The 20638-nt window shown below is 42.5% G+C and overlaps 1 protein-coding gene across 1 annotated transcript; it reads left to right on the forward strand.

The window, feature by feature from the left end:
• The first annotated feature begins 832 nt into the window (after window positions 1–832).
• On the forward strand, window positions 833–20067 carry LOC101731055. Its single transcript, XM_018095789.2, has 9 exons — window positions 833–985; window positions 8807–8917; window positions 10704–10856; window positions 11663–11785; window positions 13445–13567; window positions 15090–15206; window positions 17173–17319; window positions 18740–18883; window positions 19842–20067. The coding sequence occupies exons 1-9, from the start codon at window positions 934–936 to the stop codon at window positions 20057–20059; spliced, it is 1188 nt and encodes a 395-aa protein (XP_017951278.2). The 5' UTR covers window positions 833–933; the 3' UTR covers window positions 20060–20067.
• The last annotated feature ends 571 nt before the right edge of the window (window positions 20068–20638 follow it).

Consider the following 20638-nt stretch of genomic DNA (forward strand, 5'->3'; position numbering starts at 1 on the left):
CCACTTCATATGATATAAATTATTTGCTGGTTAAGTATTCATTCTGAAGGAATAGTTTTCCTTTAACAGGATAACTGTGTTAAATGTCTTTCTCCAATGTGAATTTTCAGCTGTTTTGGGCTCGAAAATATGTGGTCACTTTGATGAATTAAATCAAATCAAAGGGCCCTTAGGGTCCCAAGTCATTTGGCTAATTACCACTTACACAGATCGTCTTATTTAACTTAATGCTGTAATTGTGATTCTGCCCAAGGGGCTCATCTCATAACACAGTTATATTGGTAGCTAACGAGCACATTGGGCAGGTGTGTGTTGATCTAATTCCTACAGTTTATTTCTATTGATCAGTTAAGGACGACCCTGGTAATGCTTTTAGGTTGGGGCCCCTTGGGTGGGGGGGAAAGGATAATAACAACATAAATCAGGGATCCATAATCTACAGATACCAGTGGGATGCCGAATAGCAATAGGCGAAATTGTCGCAAGAATAGTCGCGGGCATCAAAAGAATAGTCGCACGTCCAAAAATTGTCGCAAGAATAGTTGCGGGCATCACAAGAATAGTCGCGCGTCAAAAGAATAGTCGCGGACGAATTTATTTTTTCTGCGCAACATTTTCGCCGTTTCGTGAATTTTTCGCAGTTCTGAAGCGAAACGGGACAGATTCACTCATCACTAATGCCGAACTCTAAAATCAGCTCTGCAATTGACAAACAAATGCCAAACTACAGCTAAAATGGATCGCTTTTATGTGCCTTCCCTTATTTTTATACTGTTACTGTATATTTTAATTACAACTCTCTCGAAAAAAACACAACTCTCCCCAGGGTACCCGCCATCTTTGCAATCCTAAATGTGCAGACACCTGGTTCTAGGCTGGCAGATACTACATTTACTAAAGACCTGATGCTCAGAACACTGCCACAAAATCACCATGAAGGGATTCCTTACCGGAGCCTGCGTAATGTCTGCTGTTATTGCAACAGGTTGGTCTTAATGGTTTAATAGTTATAATAGGTTTGTTGTTGGGGTGCATAGAGGGATAGAAGGAAAGTAGATGAATAGTAGAAAATAGAGCCATATTTCTTTATGTAAAATCAGAAGTAAAGCCACACATAAAGTGTATATCGAGTATAGCCCTTATAGGTGTCCGTATAGGTGCAAAAGTTTAGGTGGACTTAAGATGGATATGAATGTTATAATTATAATATGCTATAAACCTCCCAATATAAGAAAGGGAAATCAGGCCAAGCTACAATCAGTCATAAAAAGCTTCACATATAGATTAGGGTGAGACAAGTCATAACCAATGCTTTGGATGTCTACATAAGAATATAAGTCTCTGTACATTCCCTGTAGAAAAAAAATCATAATGGTTTAAAATAAAGTTCACCAACAATATTTGGTAAAAAGCATTTGAGGCATTCAAGTTAGCTGGGGCATGGATACACCAGCATCCGGAAAATAAATCAGTCATTTCAAAACTAAAATTAGAAAAGGACATTGCTGCGATGTGTAGAGTAGATCCCAGATTATTTTTTAAGAAGGAGGGTGTGGGACCTTGGTATCAGTAGATAGATTGGGGCTGAGGAATGCTTGGATTCAGATAAACTGGTTGATGGCAACAGGGAGAAGAAGTTTTGAATGACTTCTTTTCTTCACTTTACACAATGGAGAAGAACCATTTCATTGAAGATTTATTTGTAATAGACATACTTTTTGTAGGTGGTTACCTAAACACGTTACTGAAAGGAAAAATATACACAGAAGGGGTAGTGGGTAATCTGTAAGCGGAGTAATAAACACAGGAGTAAGTGGAGTAATAAAAACACAGGAGTTAGTGGGGTCACAGTAAGTGGAGTAATAGAAACACAGGCGTTAGGGGGGTCTCTGTAAGTGGAGTAATAGAAACAGAGGCGTTAGGGGGGTCTCTGTAAGTGGAGTAATAGAAACAGAGGCGTTAGTGGGGTCTCTGTAAGTGGAGTAATAGAAACACAGGCGTTAGTGGGGTCTCTGTAAGTGGAGTAATAGAAACACAGGCGTTAGTGGGGTCTCTGTAAGTGGAGTAATAGAAACACAGGCGTTAGTGGGGTCACAGTAAGTGGAGTAATAGAAACACAGGCGTTAGTGGGGTCACAGTAAGTGGAGTAATAGAAACACAGGCGTTAGTGGGGTCACAGTAAGTGGACTAATAGAAACACAGGTGTTAGTGGGGTCTATGTAATTGGAGTAATAGAAACACAGGCGTTAGTGGGGTCTCTGTAAGTGGAGTAATAGAAACAGAGGCGTTAGTGGGGTCACAGTAAGTGGAGTAATAGAAACACAGGCGTTAGTGGGGTCACAGTAAGTGGAGTAATAGAAACACAGGCGTTAGTGGGGTCACAGTAAGTGGACTAATAGAAACACAGGTGTTAGTGGGGTCTATGTAATTGGAGTAATAGAAACACAGGCGTTAGTGGGGTCTCTGTAAGTGGAGTAATAGAAACAGAGGCGTTAGTGGGGTCTCTGTAAGTGGAGTAATAGAAACACAGGCGTTAGTGGGGTCTCTGTAAGTGGAGTAATAGAAACACAGGCGTTAGTGGGGTCTATGTAATTGTAGTAATAGAAACACAGGCGTTAGTGGGGTCTCTGTAAGTGGAGTAATAGAAACACAGGCGTTAGTGGGGTCTATGTAATTGGAGTAATAGAAACAGAGACGTTAGTGGGGTCTATGTAATTGGAGTAATAGAAACACAGGCGTTAGTGGGGTCACAGTAAGTGGACTAATAGAAACACAGGTGTTAGTGGGGTCTATGTAATTAGAGTAATAGAAACACAGGCGTTAGTGGGGTCTCTGTAAGTGGAGTAATAGAAACACAGGCGTTAGTGGGGTCTATGTAATTGGAGTAATAGAAACACAGGCGTTAGTGGGGTCTCTGTAAGTGGAGTAATAGAAACACAGGCGTTAGTGGGGTCTCTGTAATTGGAGTAATAGAAACACAGGCGTTAGTGGGGTCACAGTAAGTGGAGTAATAGAAACACAGGCGTTAGTGGGGTCTATGTAATTGGAGTAATAGAAACACAGGCGTTAGTGGGGTCTCTGTAATTGGAGTAATAGAAACACAGGCGTTAGTGGGGTCTATGTAATTGGAGTAATAGAAACACAGGCGTTAGTGGGGTCTCTGTAAGTGGAGTAATAGAAACACAGGCGTTAGTGGGGTCTCTGTAAGTGGAGTAATAGAAACACAGGCGTTAGTGGGGTCTATGTAATTGGAGTAATAGAAACACAGGCGTTAGTGGGGTCTCTGTAATTGGAGTAATAGAAACACAGGCGTTAGTGGGGTCTATGTAATTGGAGTAATAGAAACACAGGCGTTAGTGGGGTCTCTGTAAGTGGAGTAATAGAAACACAGGCGTTAGTGGGGTCTCTGTAAGTGGAGTAATAGAAACAGAGGCGTTAGTGGGGTCTATGTAATTGGAGTAATAGAAACACAGGCGTTAGTGGGGTCACAGTAAGTGGACTAATAGAAACACAGGTGTTAGTGGGGTCTATGTAATTGGAGTAATAGAAACACAGGCGTTAGTGGGGTCTCTGTAAGTGGAGTAATAGAAACACAGGCGTTAGTGGGGTCTATGTAATTGGAGTAATAGAAACACAGGCGTTAGTGGGGTCTCTGTAAGTGGAGTAATAGAAACACAGGCGTTAGTGGGGTCTCTGTAATTGGAGTAATAGAAACACAGGCGTTAGTGGGGTCACAGTAAGTGGAGTAATAGAAACACAGGCGTTAGTGGGGTCTATGTAATTGGAGTAATAGAAACACAGGCGTTAGTGGGGTCTATGTAATTGGAGTAATAGAAACACAGGCGTTAGTGGGGTCTATGTAATTGGAGTAATAGAAACACAGGCGTTAGTGGGGTCTCTGTAAGTGTAGTAATAGAAACACAGGCGTTAGTGGGGTCTCTGTAAGTGGAGTAATAGAAACACAGGCGTTAGTGGGGTCTATGTAATTGGAGTAATAGAAACACAGGCGTTAGTGGGGTCTCTGTAATTGGAGTAATAGAAACACAGGCGTTAGTGGGGTCTATGTAATTGGAGTAATAGAAACACAGGCGTTAGTGGAGTCTCTGTAAGTGGAGTAATAGAAACACAGGCGTTAGTGGGGTTTCTGTAAGTGGAGTAATAGAAACAGAGGCGTTAGTGGGGTCTATGTAATTGGAGTAATAGAAACACAGGCGTTAGTGGGGTCACAGTAAGTGGAGTAATAGAAACACAGGCATTAGTGGGGTCACAGTAAGTGGAGTAATAGAAACACAGGCGTTAGTGGGGTCACAGTAAGTGGAGTAATAGAAACACAGGCGTTAGTGGGGTCTCTGTAATTGGAGTAATAGAAACACAGGCGTTAGTGGGGTCACAGTAAGTGGAGTAATAGAAACACAGGCATTAGTGGGGTCACAGTAAGTGGAGTAATAGAAACACAGGCGTTAGTGGGGTCACAGTAAGTGGAGTAATAGAAACACAGGCGTTAGTGGGGTCTCTGTAAGTGGAGTAATAGAAACACAGGCGTTAGTGGGGTCTATGTAATTGGAGTAATAGAAACACAGGCGTTAGTGGGGTCTCTGTAATTGGAGTAATAGAAACACAGGCGTTAGTGGGGTCTATGTAATTGGAGTAATAGAAACACAGGCGTTAGTGGGGTCTCTGTAAGTGGAGTAATAGAAACACAGGCGTTAGTGGGGTCTCTGTAAGTGGAGTAATAGAAACAGAGGCGTTAGTGGGGTCTATGTAATTGGAGTAATAGAAACACAGGCGTTAGTGGGGTCACAGTAAGTGGACTAATAGAAACACAGGTGTTAGTGGGGTCTATGTAATTGGAGTAATAGAAACACAGGCGTTAGTGGGGTCTCTGTAAGTGGAGTAATAGAAACACAGGCGTTAGTGGGGTCTATGTAATTGGAGTAATAGAAACACAGGCGTTAGTGGGGTCTCTGTAAGTGGAGTAATAGAAACACAGGCGTTAGTGGGGTCTCTGTAATTGGAGTAATAGAAACACAGGCGTTAGTGGGGTCACAGTAAGTGGAGTAATAGAAACACAGGCGTTAGTGGGGTCTATGTAATTGGAGTAATAGAAACACAGGCGTTAGTGGGGTCTATGTAATTGGAGTAATAGAAACACAGGCGTTAGTGGGGTCTATGTAATTGGAGTAATAGAAACACAGGCGTTAGTGGGGTCTCTGTAAGTGTAGTAATAGAAACACAGGCGTTAGTGGGGTCTCTGTAAGTGGAGTAATAGAAACACAGGCGTTAGTGGGGTCTATGTAATTGGAGTAATAGAAACACAGGCGTTAGTGGGGTCTCTGTAATTGGAGTAATAGAAACACAGGCGTTAGTGGGGTCTATGTAATTGGAGTAATAGAAACACAGGCGTTAGTGGAGTCTCTGTAAGTGGAGTAATAGAAACACAGGCGTTAGTGGGGTTTCTGTAAGTGGAGTAATAGAAACAGAGGCGTTAGTGGGGTCTATGTAATTGGAGTAATAGAAACACAGGCGTTAGTGGGGTCACAGTAAGTGGAGTAATAGAAACACAGGCATTAGTGGGGTCACAGTAAGTGGAGTAATAGAAACACAGGCGTTAGTGGGGTCACAGTAAGTGGAGTAATAGAAACACAGGCGTTAGTGGGGTCTCTGTAATTGGAGTAATAGAAACACAGGCGTTAGTGGGGTCACAGTAAGTGGAGTAATAGAAACACAGGCATTAGTGGGGTCACAGTAAGTGGAGTAATAGAAACACAGGCGTTAGTGGGGTCACAGTAAGTGGAGTAATAGAAACACAGGCGTTAGTGGGGTCTCTGTAAGCGGCTTCTCAATCACGGGACGTCAAGTATCTAGAAATGAATAAATTCAATTCATAAAGAACTCAAGGAATGTCCTTAAGACCACCTGTCCAGTTTTGACCTGGATAGCCCGTTTGATGGCCAATCACCACATCATAGCCCATGCCAGTGACTTCACAGCCTGCAGAGGGACGAACCTGCAGATACTGTATCTAAATAACTGCAACGCGTTTCGCCTTCAAACATTATATTAAAAGGAAACCTCCATCATGCACTTCCTTAAATAGCCCCACTCTTAAAGGGGCCAACGCTGTAGTGTAACTACAACTCACTACACTCCATCAATTTGCACATATTGGGTACCTGCAGGATTTGTTTTGGAGCGAGGCATCCCTTAGAGGTTCCTGTAGGTACACACACTATTCACAGGCTGCTGTTGGTACAGTATAAATAACTTGCATCAATTAAAAGAAACTGATGCAATGTAGTGACAGCGGTGTATTTCTGAGCAGATATATGTGAGTGTTATTTTGCATTAAGGGCCATTCGCAGGGGGAAAATAAAAGCTACTATAGCTCTACGGTGCATAAAGGCCCCCAGCAGTACATGCACGTATTTGGGGTTTTTTTTTCGTTAAATTATGATATTATACAATAAATGAATTATTTTGGCTCTGCGGCACCCTTAGTTTGTGGTAGTTTGGCCCCTTAGGAGACACGTAAGGCATAATGTACCTCACACTGTAAATGATAAGGATATTAGCAGTCACTGAGGGGTTCTGTGCCCATATAAAGGCACAAGGCTGCAGGCTGAGTTATACAGGGAACTCTGAGTATCACTCATGTATTATAAGGGGTAATGTACCCCCTACTGTAAATGATAAGGATATTAGCAGTCACTGAGGGGTTCTGTGCCCATATAAAGGCACAAGGCTGCAGGCTGAGTTATACAGGGAACTCTGAGTATCACTCATGTATTATAAGGGATAATGTACCCCCTACTGTAAATGATAAGGATATTAGCAGTCACTGAGGGGTTCTGTGCCCATTTAAAGGCACAATGCTGCAGGCTGAGTTATACAGGGAACTCTGAGTATCACTCATGTATTATAAGGGATAATGTACCCCCTACTGTAAATGATAAGGATATTAGAAGTCACTGAGGGGTTTTGTGCCCATTTAAAGGCACAAGGCTGCAGGCTGAGTTATACAGGGAACTCTGAGTATCACTCATGTATTATAAGGGATAATGTACCCCCTACTGTAAATGATAAGGATATTAGAAGTCACTGAGGGGTTTTGTGCCCATATAAAGGCACAAGGCTGCAGGCTGAGTTATACAGGGAACTCTGAGTATCACTCATGTATTATAAGGGATAATGTACCCCCTACTGTAAATGATAAGGATATTAGAAGTCACTGAGGGGTTCTGTGACCATATAAATCCCATGTATTATAAGGGATAATGTACCCCCTGCCATACCCCCCAACTGTCCCGCTTTTCGCGGGACAGTCCCAGGTTTTACAGCGCATCCCTGTCCCGGATTGTTCAATGAATGTCCCACATTACGGAAATGCAGAACATTCATTAAACTATCCAGGCCAGCGGGATGCGCTGGCTGCAGCCGAGTGCTCCGGCTCCGTCTCGTCCTGTGGCTCCTGCTTCTTATTCGGCTCCTCGTACGGCGGCGACAGGCCCTTTTATAAGGTTGCGTACGTGTGACGTCACACGTAAGCACGGGGCGCAACCTTATAAAAGGTCCTGTCGCCGCCGTAGAAGGAGCTGCATAAGGAGCAGGAGCCACAAGAAGCAGCGTCTATGGGGGGCATTTACTATTGGAGGTACCTTCTATGGGGGGGATATAAAATTACTCTTTAATTGTCTCCCAGAAAGAATATCAGATAAATACACTATCCAGACCATAAACACTATATTCCTCTCTCTCCTATTTTAGCACCAGAGAGGCAGCAAAGTGTTGGTATTTATGTGTGTGTTTCTAGTGACCTCTTGTGGTTATGGTTATATATTGCCCACATATGTAGTGGAGCTACAACTTACGTTCTCTATTGCATTCACACAACACATTGAGGTCAATATGTATTATCTAAAGCTCCAAGGAACACAAAGAGCTTTGCCTTGGTTAATGCTACACTGAGCATTTTCTGTGCCAGCAGGGAAGTGCCAATACCGCTCTGAATAGCACATCCTGGAAGCCATTGACTGTAATAACAAGGGGCTGGACACAGATTGGGCAAAAAGGCACATCTGAGACTTTTTGGCAAACTTAGTTGCTTTTATTACATTACCCTGTAGGCTCTCATTATGCTGGAGTATCATGAGACTGGGGAATCAGTGCCACATTGTATAGGTTAGGGGCAGGGTTTACTTGCTCCTTGAGTCCATTACTTTGTTCAGTCCACTCAGCTCCTCTACAGATACTTGGTGAATTTTTATTTTTCTATCCAGCTGCTATAAGTCAGCTCCTTTGTCCTTCTTACCCAGTAAATTGATGGCTGGGCCCCCCCGTGTCCAGTCAGAGCAACTGAGCTCTGCAGCAAAGGAAATGTGCTCAAAAAGACAGAGGTGCATTGGCACTGAGCAACTATACGGTTATTATTAAGTACTTAATAAATGGCATCAGTACATGCAACAGTCCATTATAGCACAACAGCACACACGTGATCTTTGAAATGCAGCTCAGTTGCACACATTTTGCAACAGTGATGCTGAAATTTTGGGGATGAAAGCTGAATTTAGGGGGAAAAAACATTGTGAAATGTAACTTTGAACACTGCACCTGCATTCATAAATGACCCCAACTAATTCTCTGGTAGGAAGTAATGTGGGGGCAACATAAATGGTACAAAAGAAACCCTTGAACCCATACCTCTAAGGGGCAACAAGATCCCATTTCTGCTCAGTTACTGTACAGACGTCGCTAATCTGATAATTAACTGCTGTTGGTTTTCCTTGCCATTTTGCATTCTCTCTTTCAGTGTATTCCCTATATTGCCTTAGATGTTTTGAAAGTAAAAAACGCTGCCTTACATATATGGAGTGTAAAGAAGGGGAGGTGTGCCTGACTTCATATGAAAATACACTATATTGTGAGTACAGCCCAATACTAAACCAGTGATGTACAGAGAGCAGAACCAATGTAAATACAAAGTGCGAAGTAAAGAGAGAGACCAGTATGGAGGGAGAGTCAAACCCCTGTATGATATAATAGGGGAATAAAAGTCTATAATGATAAATGCTCTGGGCATAACAAGTATTTAAACTGGCCTCCTCCTACCCCAGTGTGCAAATAAGTGCAAAAAATGATAATAACTGTATGGCTGCAGCAGGTTGCTCTCGACACAAAGCAGGATCAAACTTTTCAAGAGTTTGCCCTTCCTCAAGTGATAACCCCCATCTTCCCGGAATGTTTGATCCTGCTTTATGTCGAAAGCACCGCATTAAAATTGGGAATACCTCGCTGCAACCAAACAGTTATTTATATCAATATTTCACCAGTTTGTTTCAGAAACATTACTATTAAATATATAACAAGTTGTTGTCTAGCAATGGAGGCAGTAGAAATAAGGCTAAATGGCACAAGTTAAAAAGGAGATAACAGATAAGCTCTGTAGAATGCCATTATATTCTACAGAGCTTATCCACTATGTAACCTTTCTCCTTTGAATGGCTGTCCCCACAGCTCCACAGCAGCTCATTTATATACAGTAGAAACCAAATTTTATGTCCCCAGATTTGACATCTTCCCAGAATTCACGCTATTTTGTTGCAGCACCATTCTAGCAAACTGCCTTTTTTCTTTGCTGGATTTAATGTTTTACCAGAATTTATGCTGTTTTGACACAGTCCCCTGAGAAAGGTAAAATTAGGGTTTTACTGTAAACAATAGTAGTGTTTCTTCAGCAAACACACAGGACAACACTACATGATATTTGTATGACTTCAGAACATTTTTTTGGTGTTACTGTTGGCTTTATTGGGGTTTTGATGATGAATGGCCAATGCCTGGGAGAGAATCCCATAATTGCCATAGAGCTACTACATCTCCACAACCAATAAAACAGTACCTGTTCTTGATCCCAACTAAGATATAATTACCCCTTATTTGGGGCAGAACAGCCCTATTGGGTTTATTTCATGGTTAAATGATTCCCTTTTCTCTGTAATAATAAAACAGTACCTGTACTTGATCCCAACTAAGATATAATTACCCCTTATTTGGGGCAGAACAGCCCTATTGGGTTTATTTCATGGTTAAATGATTCCCTTTTCTCTGTAATAATAAAACAGTACCTGTACTTGATCCCAACTAAGATATAATTACCCCTTATTGGGGCAGAACAGCCCTATTGGGTTTATTTAATGGTTAAATGATTCCCTTTTCTCTGTAATAATAAAACAGTACCTGTACTTGATCCCAACTAAGATATAATTACCCCTTATTGGGGCAGAACAGCCCTATTGGGTTTATTTAATGGTTAAATGATTCCCTTTTCTCTGTAATAATAAAACAGTACCTGTACTTGATCCCAACTAAGATATAATTACCCCTTATTGGGGGCAGAACAGCCCTATTGGGTTTATTTAATGGTTAAATGATTCCCTTTTCTCTGTAATAATAAAACAGTACCTGTACTTGATCCCAACTAAGATATAATTACCCCTTATTGGGGCAGAACAGCCCTATTGGGTTTATTTAATGGTTAAATGATTCCCTTTTCTCTGTAATAATAAAACAGTACCTGTACTTGATCCCAACTATTTATTGGGGTTTTGGTGATGAATGGCCAATGCCTGGGAGAGAATCCCATAATTGCCATAGAGCTACTACATCTCCACAACCAATAGCAAAATACATTTAATCTTACTTTACAGATCTTGGTGAAACTTTGCATACACCTATTTGGAGCGGGTGCTGGCAAAGCGAGGATTGTAACGTAAATATCAGCTTTTCAACTCCGCTTATAAAAGTAAGATATGCCACAAGCTGCTGTAATACGGACAACTGCACCGCCCCGACCCCGACCCGTAAGTACCTCATGTTTTTATAGCCCTGCGCCGGTTCTGAAACATTTAATGTGCCAAATATTTAATTTGTGGAAAGTTGGGGAAAATGTATTAATGGAAATGGAAAACCTTACATGAAAGGCAGGGTCTCTGGAGAGCCCCCCCCCCCCCCATTGGCGGATTGTTCGCGAAACGGATGAAAAAATTAGCTGCGGAAAAATTTCTCTGCACATCCAAAAATTGTCGCCGGCGTCAAAAAAGAATAGCCGCGCGACGACATAATAGCCGCAGGCGACAAAAGAATAGCCGTGTGACGAAATAATAGCTGCGGGCGACAAAATAATAGCCGCGCGACAAAATAATAGCCGCAGGCGACGAAACAATAGCCACGCGACAAAATAATAGCTGCGGGCGACGAAACAATAGCCGTGCGACAAAATAATAGCCGCGGGCGACAAAATAATAGCCACGGGTGACAAAATAATAGCCGCGGGCGACTAAACAATAGCCGCGCAACAAAATAATAGCCACGGGCGACAAAACAATAGCCGTGCGACAAAATAATAGCCGCGGGCGACTAAACAATAACCGTGCGACAAAATAATAGCCGCGGGCGACAATTTTTTTGTCGCACAACATTTTTGGCGTTTCGTGAATTTTTTGCCGTTTCGCGGATCTTTTGAAAGATTCGCAAATTTTTTGGCAAAGCGAAACGGAACAGATGTGCTCATCACTACCCCCCATTACAACCTCACCCTGTGATTGGCTTCCAGCTGGCTTTAAATACCTCTTAACCTTGACTAATTTATCTTTCCTCTTATCCTTAGTGATGCCACTGAACGCTGAGAAGAACGGCCACACGTGCCCAGCCTGTCACGGGGAGAACTGCATCCCACAATACTCCATGGCCTGCACCGGGGAAGAGAAAACCTGCATCCACTTCAACTCATGTAAATTCTACTCACTCCTTCACAGGCCAAAAGACAATATTATTTTTTTCTTCAATGATTCTCTATCTTCAGTAGAGTTACAGTATAGAGGAAGCAAACCCCATGGTCGTGGGGGCCCAGAAGACAAGGGGGGGCTGTACCACAGGGTCTGCCTCCTCTATAATTGTTAGAGATGTCCCCTCCCCAGCCACTTTCTTATCTACCCCACCGCAAATCGGCGAAGGGAACGGGGGACATGAGCGGACAGGTCCCCTAAAAAGATTTGTGCCGGTTGTGCCGGTTTTTAAAATTCTGAAAACTGATTAGAATACCTCATCCGACTGATGCAATAACCCCGCCCCTGACGTCATCACGCGATGACATGGTATGATGATGGCGGCGGTTTGCACCGTGCGTCACTGACGTCAAGCATGAGTGCCCTTTGTCCTGATTTAAAGCCTGGCAAAAGTTGGCAACCTTACTGTCATCAGTGGCCAACTAGGCCACCTTAAACAAGTCAGCCACATATTGGATTTAATGTGGGGCTAAAACTTTGACTGCCCTAAACAATAATTGACATTGACAATAATTAGTTATCAGGAAACCCATTATACGAAAGTTCCGCAAATAATTCTAATTTTTAAAAATGATTTCCTTTATCTCTATAATTATAAAACAGTACCTGTACTTGATCCCAACTAAGATATAATTACCCCTTATTGGGGCAGAACAGTCCTATTGGGTTTATTTCATGGTTAAATGATTCCCTTTTCTCTGTAATAATAAAACAATACCTGTACTTGATCCCAACTAAGATATAATTACCCCTTATTGGGGGCAGAACAGCCCTATTGGGTTTATTTCATGGTTAAATGATTCCCTTTTCTCTGTAATAATAAAACATTACCTGTACTTGATCCCAACTAAGATATAATTACCCCTTATTGGGGCAGAACAGCCCTATTGGGTTTATTTAATGGTTAAATGATTCCCTTTTCTCTGTAATAATAAAACAGTACCTGTACTTGATCCTAACTAAGATATAATTGCCCCTTATTGGGGGCAGAACAGCCCTATTGGGTTTATTTAATGGTTAAATTATTCCCTTTTCTCTGTAATAATAAAACAGTCCCTGTACTTGATCCCAACTAAGATATAATTACCCCTTATTGGGGCAGAACAGCCCTATTGGGTTTATTTCATAGTTAAATGATTCCCTTTTCTCTGTAATAATAAAACAGTACCTGTACTTGATCCCAACTAAGATATAATTACCCCTTATTGGGGGCAGAACAGCCCTATTGGGTTTATTTAATGGTTAAATGATTCCCTTTTCTCTGTAATAATAAAACAGTACCTGTACTTGATCCCAACTAAGATATAATTACCCCTTATTGGGGCAGAACAGCCCTATTGGGTTTATTTAATGGTTAAATTATTCCCTTTTCTCTGTAATAATAAAACAGTACCTGTACTTGATCCCAACTAAGATATAATTACCCCTTATTGGAGGAAAAGGCTTATAGTCTAACATAAACACTCTCTCTGTATGCGGGTTTGTTTGGAAACCACTATAACAATACACTTGTGGGGCCCCTAATCTTAAAATCTCACTTTATTTTAAATACAGGGATCTGAACAAATAATGCTGTTGTTTTTTTCCTCTGTTTCCTTCAACAGTTTTAGGATATTCAAGGGGCTGCGCGACAACCGATCACTGCAATGCAACTTATATCGTAAATCCATCCCTTAATAATCGCTATATATGCAACAGAAACGACACCACCCTTTCCCTGCCTGTCAGTAAGTAACTACAACCTGGGGCACAGATGGTAGAGTACGGCTATGGTTAAATGGAGGTACCCATTGCTCCAGGGACTATCAGCTTTACTAATAAATCTTTCATGCAACTGCCGTCGCGTATGTTGGAGGTGTACTCAGAATATGCCAATAAAATGGCCGCCAGTGATTCTTGAACTTTTCTTGAAATTTAAAGTCATACTGCCACTTTATTGCCTAAAGATTAGACACAACAGTGCCTACTAGAACACTATATATACATATTATGAAGAAAGTTTTACCATACCTAAGTTAACAGCCCTAGAAGCTCCCTCCGTTTGTTTATGATAGCATCTTCCATTTTAGATTGGTCTCAGAAGCTTCTGTGCTGCAGCTCTGGCTGCTGGTAGCTCAGGTTACAGCAGAGATGCAAGGGGGAGAGAGCAGAGAGGGGCTGTATTTACATATTTTCTGATAAAGCTTACTTAGTTTTAACCTTTCCTTCTCCTTTAAACTGGAAATGCTTTATTAACTGAATCCACATAGAAGTATTTCAAAAAATTAAGCTGGAGAAACTCAACACAGTTGGTAGGCATATGCTCACATACTCACATGCCTTCAGTTCTCTCAATAGTGCCCTTAAGTCTCCCCATATTTCTTCCCAAACAGGAAGAAAAAACGCTGAGCTGTGTAAAGAAAGTTCCCATAATGCCTCGCTCCTGCACCAAAAGCAAGACCGGTCTACATGTTCAGTTAGTTAGACTATGGGGCACATTTACTAATCCACGAACGTCCGAAAGCGTCTGAATGCGTTTTTTTTGTAATGATCTGTATTTTTGCAATTTTTTTCATCGCCGTCGCGATTGTTTTGTATTTTGCGCGATTTTTCGTCGCCGTTACGACTTTATCATATATTTTTCACGACTTTTTCATCGCCGTCGCGAAACATTCAGATTGGTTTTTCCGCCATTTACTATAGCGCAATACGAAAAAATCGTGACGCGACGAAATCATCGCGCAAAATACAATAAAGTTGCGACAAATACGAAACAATCGCGACGGCGACGAAAAAAATCGCTAAATTTTCGTTTCCAATCTGTTTTTTTCCCATTCGGGATTCGGATTCAGGGATTAGTAAATGTGCCCCTATGAGTCAGCTTCCTGCTGATTGGCTCAGATGCACATTCCTAACGGGGGGGAGTGAGTTCTTAGCATTCTTGAGGGAGGGGGGAGCAGGAGAGAGGAGAGAGCAGAGAGCTGCGTGTCTCTGGCAGAGGAAAACAGACACAACAAATCTTTTGACAGAGAACTCTCTTTCTCCTGTAACAGGCTAAGAGAGCAAGTACACAGCCAATGCACTGCCTTATATAGGCCCAGCAGGTTGACTTGGCTCCCCCTGCTGGCTGGCCCTGCACATAGCTTTAACTATATGCACTCATAAAATAATCCTTTTATTTTACCTCCTTACAAGCACTTTCCTCGCAGGGTCAGTCTTTAAACACAGGATTATTTCAACTGATATATATATTCATTTCTTTTATTACAGGAAACTTCTTGTTCTGTCAAAGTTGTTATTATAGAACCAAAACCTGCTACACAAAGTTACAACTTTGTGGTGTTCAGGAAGATGTTTGTGTGACGGAGAAAATAAGGACCATACACAGTAGGTTTGATTTTTTTTTAGTACAGATCTAGAATTTGCATTGAAAAGATACATTCTTTTAATTAGATTCAAGATTTTGGAAGGCCACTGGTTAAACCATTCTCAAATATATGGTGGACAAGCAGGGTCGGCCTGGGGGGTGAAGGGCCCACGGGGGCTCCTTTCCCAGGGCCCTGCAGGTGCCCCCAGTCAGGCGCGTCCCCTAACCCCTCCCACAGGGACCCCCCTAACCCCCATTGCAGGGCCCCCCACCCGACTTCCTCCCCCGAGCGCGTAAGTTTAACGTGTCAGGGGAGGAGCGGTCGGGAGGGGGAGTGCCGGCAAGGGTCGGGTCTGGGCTGCCGGGGCACACTAGAGCCGGGGGCCCACCGGGATTTTTCCGACCCTGTGGACAAGTCTACTTCTGGGTCTAGCTTCTGCCTATAGCGGTTGGCAAGCCAGTGTAAAACCTACGGATTCTGCGGGTTTAAGGGGATGTTTCAGGTGGCTAAAAGCTGGGTCCCTGTACCCACCTATCCCCCTCCAGTGATGTGAAGTCACTCAATGGCCACATCCATCCGGCCCTCCTATGACAGACAGCACCACCAGGAGTAGGGGTTCTTCTGACCCTTAACGTTTCACACCAACATCGGTCTTTCCTAAGCTATTTATGTTGGTCTATAACGTTGCTACTGCCCAGAACGTAACCCCACCTGAACCACTTTTTCATTTGCTGAGTTTTTTTTACTGGGGAATATGTTCTTGTTTGTGATGAGCGAATCTGTCCCGCTTCGCTGAAAAATGCGCAAAACGACAGCGAAATGGGCAAAACAGCGGAAAATCCACGAAACGTGTTTGTAGCACAATTTTTTTTTGTCGCCTGAGTCTTTTTTTGTTATCCGTGCCCATTTTGACGCCCATTTTTTACACAACTGTGCCTTTTTTATCCAACCGCGCCTGTTTTGATTCCACCACGACTTTTTTTTGATGCGCAGCCAATTTTTCTGCGGCTAATTTTATCGGAATTTTCACAAAACTATGGCGAAATGGCGGAATGCAGAAATTCGCTGCGAATCTATGCCTGGCAAACAAATTCGCTCATCACTAGCCCTTCTGTAAAAAGGTGTGATTTTGGGTGGAGTCACTACACAGTAATAGTGATGAGCGAATCTGTCCTGTTTCGGCTCGCCGAAAAATGCGCGAACGGCGGAAAATTCGTGAAACGGCAAAAATGTCGCACGTCAAAAAAAAATTGTCGCCCGCGGCTATTCTTTCATCGCACGGCTATTCTTTTGTCGCCCACAGCTTTTATTTTGTCGCCCGCAGCTATTATTTCGTCGCCCGCGGCTATTATTTCGTCACCTGCGGCTATTATTTTGTCGCCCGCGACTATTATTTTGACGCGGGCGACAATTTTTGGACGTGTGGCGAATGTTTCCACAGCGAATTTTTTCATCCGTTTCGCGAAATAATCCGCCAATGCCAAAAAATGGAAATTCACCGCGAATCCATGCCTGGCGAAACATTTCGCCCACATTTTTCCTTCATCTTCCATCTTTACTGTGCCCTTTTGTCTCTATTTCATTATTTTTTTTCTCCACCTCCAGAGACATCAATATCTCCAGATTAAATTTGTTTTTTTTTTTTGTCTTTTTGCTTTTACCCTTGGTTCATCCTGCCATACTCATTACACCCTGACTGCGAACTTTGCTTTATTTTAGCCAGGGGTATAAATATAGGAAACACTCAAAAATATGGCAGGATTACCTCTACGGCAAATTCGAGAGGCTTCAGAAGGGTTTTTTTGCCTTCCTCTGGATCAACTAGTAGTTAGGCAGGTTATATATAGGCATTATGGTTGAACGTGATGGACGTATGTCTTTTTTCAACCCAACTTACTATGTTACTATAATTGAAATGTACATAGCTCCTAGACAGTACAGGGCTGCCACCAAGACAAGTCAAAACAAATTCACATGTATTTCAGACGGACAAGACGTCACTTATGTTAATAAAAGATGCGGGCAAGCAAGAGAGTGCAGCCGAGTCGGCACACTGAGAAGCAATAAAAAGAAGATTGGAATCAATACGACGTGCTGTTCCACTAGTGGTTGCAATCCGCCCGTTCCCATCTGTAAGTACAAATATAATTCTAACAACATTCGTTTTTATTGCAGGAATTCGCTCATTCTGGAATAGCAACTGTAAAACCAATTGGCCTATATTGGCCGGCAGCAGTAGGACTCATGGCCTGACGAAGTCAAGTTCAAATAGGTCATTTTCTGAATTTTGATTTTATTTTGCGCCATGAAAAGAAAGAGAAGGAAAGTCATTGGGGGGGACTTTCCCTGTGATGTAATGACTCCGCCCCTTCTCGTACCCATCCCCCACCCCTTACTTCATCAGACAGTAAAGGCCAGAAGAAAAGGTGGCAACCCTAAGTGCAAGTGATTCTTTAGGCACAAGTGATGCCGGGCGAGACGGGAACTCTATAGCTAGCGCTATAATCAGGAGGTGGCAGTAGCTCCAGGGTTCTTCTGCATCAAGTAATGACACAGTAATGGAAGGCAGCAAGGACTGAGCGTGCCAAGTGCAACTATACGGAACTGCAAATAATGCATTTTGACGCAAGTACCTTCAATGAAAGGGGTTTAATGCACAACTAACTGTGCGGAAAAGTAGGGGAGCGCAACTGCCCTTGTAGATGTAAATGAGCCCTTGCAGCACATAGCCAGCATATATCCACAGCAAACTTGGGGGTCATGTCACCTTATTGGGTGCTATGAGTTACCAATAGGCAAACTAAGTGCCTTTTATTATGGGAGCAGAAACCCTAAGGCCACAGCAGCTGTTAGCTAATGATGGAGAAGGGCCTGTAGGGCCTGTGCAATCTTGGGGGTTTCTGCTCCCTGATATGTGGTTTGAAGAAGGATATTAATTCGGACATGGGATTACTGGGATGTTTTTTTCACCTCACATGGACTGCCTATGGGTCAGACTTACTGACCTGGGGACAATGGCCTCAAGAGGGGAGTGGGGTGCAGTCCCTGGTGCTTGGGAAGGGATAGGAAGTCAATACAAGAAGCAGTATTTTTTTCTGTTTTGTGGCTGTAAGGATTTCTTTTGACCAGACGAGGGCAGTCAGACACCCAGTCACAGGTAGAGTCCTGCACGGGTCTGTTTTAGACCTGTGCTCAACCTATGATTTGATCCAGACCTGTGCACCTCCATTGTTTCTCATCATTATACCTACTAGAATCCATCCAAGACGACGCTTCCTGTAGCTGAGAACTGTGGGAAATGGGAATGACGTTTCCAGCCCACTTGTAGATTGTAAGCTCTTTTGGGCGGGGCTCTCTGCACCTCCTGTATCAGTTATTGATTGCTATATATGTTACTCTGTATGTCCAATGTATGAAACCCACTTATTGTACAGCGCTGTGGAATATGTTGGCGCTTTATAAATAAATGTTAATAATAATAATAATAATTGTTACTGAAAATCATTTACAGCAATAACAAACAATTTTAAACATGCTTTCTTTGTACTTTAGCTCCTCCCATGGACTCAGAACCCAATGGGCTGACCTGTCCCTCTTGCTACGTCTCAAATTCGGATACATGTTTGCAGAAATACCCGATGAAGTGTGTTGGAAATGAGAGTCACTGCATCCACTACATAAGTAAAGATACGTTTGGTATGTACAGTGCACAATGCACAATTATTTTTCAGCCGAATACCGAATCCTCCACAAAAGATTCATCCGAATACCAAGCCGAATCAAAACCATAACTGGCATTTGCAGTTTTTCGCCCAAATACAGCTGCATTTTGTCCCACAATTTTACTTTTATTTCTGTATGGAAGTATCCTTTCTGAGCCGGATCCAGTAACCCAACGTGATTGGGGGGTTCAGGAACGAGGATGCAGAAGCCAATCGGAGGAGTGTGAGGGTGGTCGGTTTATCAGCTGATCAGTTCCTTGTCTCCCAATAGAGAGAAGGGTTACTAACCATTTTTAGGAAACAATATGGGTCTATACAGCCCCTTAAATGGATGTAGGGAATGAGATTGTTTGTTAGGAATATCTAGCCACAGCTGAGACATTTTCATTAGTTTGCGGATGAGATTTTAAAGCTTCATAATAGAATATTCTGTCATGGTGGACATGGAGCCCTTTAGAAGTGTGGGGCTGGCCTGGAACTTACAGGACCTATGGGTGGGTGGGGGGTTGGACGGCCAAAGCACGGGTAGCAAGTCTGATATCTATTCCGGTGACATCAATGGTCTGTCCCAAGCCCTTGATAAGGGCAAAACCATTATGCCACCCCCTCCATTGAGATGTTTGGGTCAGGCTTGGGTATAATATTGCAAGCAAATGTTGGGCCAGGTAGGGTCAGACTGAGTTGTCCCATGATCGGGTCGGTGTGGGTCAATTCATTTGTGACCCAGGCATCACTAGAACCCATCTAAAATCCTCTATTAAGAGTAGTGTTTGAGTCTTCTGTATATATTGTTTTAATACCGTATTTTTAAGATTGAATTAAGATTTTCATTTGGACTCCCAAAAAAATTGCTTGACTGGAATAGATTAGGGTGGGCCAAATACTGTATGTAGGGGTTCTGGTTTCATCACCCTCAACCCTTTATTTTGCAGAAAATGATGTGACTAAAGAGTCCTTTCATGGCTGTACCACAGACAGCATTTGCAAAGCCGGATCATCAAGAAGACACTTCTCGTACCCAGAAATCAAGGCAATAAGAACGACTAGAATGGATTTGACCTGCAGTAAGGCTCTGGGGCTGAATAATGCTGTCCAACCCCCTCTGGTGTCTGTAATTATAGGCTTGAGAGTCATAAACTCTATATTCTAAAAAAAACCTTGCATTAGAATAGAGGTTCAGATATTATACATTTCTCTATATGTTCATTAATAGGGACATTATACATCTAAAACATATTTGGAAATATTAACACAATAAATAGGACTTGTGATAAAATGACAATCTGATTATTGTTTCAATAAAAAAACATATATATGTACAAACAAACCCCTCCCTTCTCTAAGCAGCAGCAGCCTTTGAGCAGCTCATTATTAAGGGCGTCTCAGTGGACTGGTAATTAGTTTTCTGAGAGACAGGAAGTGCTAGCAAGTAAAGCAAAGAAAGTCTACGCATTGTATAGGTGTGGAAACCGTAATATGAAAGTCCTTTATGCAGAAATATCCAATAGGAAGGTTTGTCATAAGCAGTTGGGGGAACCTCTAGATCCATCTGGCCGTGCCTGCCACCTTGGAAATCCATACATTGCACTGTGTAGTGGGCTACAGCCTCTGTGGCTGATGAAGAAGTGAAATGCTAAGGTGCCAACGGGCCAAACACTACATAGGGAGGCTGGCAAATGGTTGACTATATTCCATGAACCTCACTGTAGTTGGTGAGGGATGTAGTTAT

Source organism: Xenopus tropicalis, chromosome 7, assembly GCF_000004195.4.
Source record: "Xenopus tropicalis strain Nigerian chromosome 7, UCB_Xtro_10.0, whole genome shotgun sequence".
NCBI classification, from domain to species: domain Eukaryota; kingdom Metazoa; phylum Chordata; class Amphibia; order Anura; family Pipidae; genus Xenopus; species Xenopus tropicalis.

What these genes read in the sequence shown, in the direction of transcription:
- LOC101731055 (XM_018095789.2), top strand. Translation starts at nt 934, where the DNA reads ATGAAGGGATTCCTTACCGGAGCCTGCGTAATGTCTGCTGTTATTGCA. An exon ending in CACCGCCCCGACCCCGACCC is followed by an intron (nt 10,857 to 11,662) that starts GTAAGTACCTCA and finishes TCTTATCCTTAG; the next exon opens with TGATGCCACTGAACGCTGAG. An exon ending in GAAAATAAGGACCATACACA is followed by an intron (nt 15,207 to 17,172) that starts GTAGGTTTGATT and finishes CATGTATTTCAG; the next exon opens with ACGGACAAGACGTCACTTAT.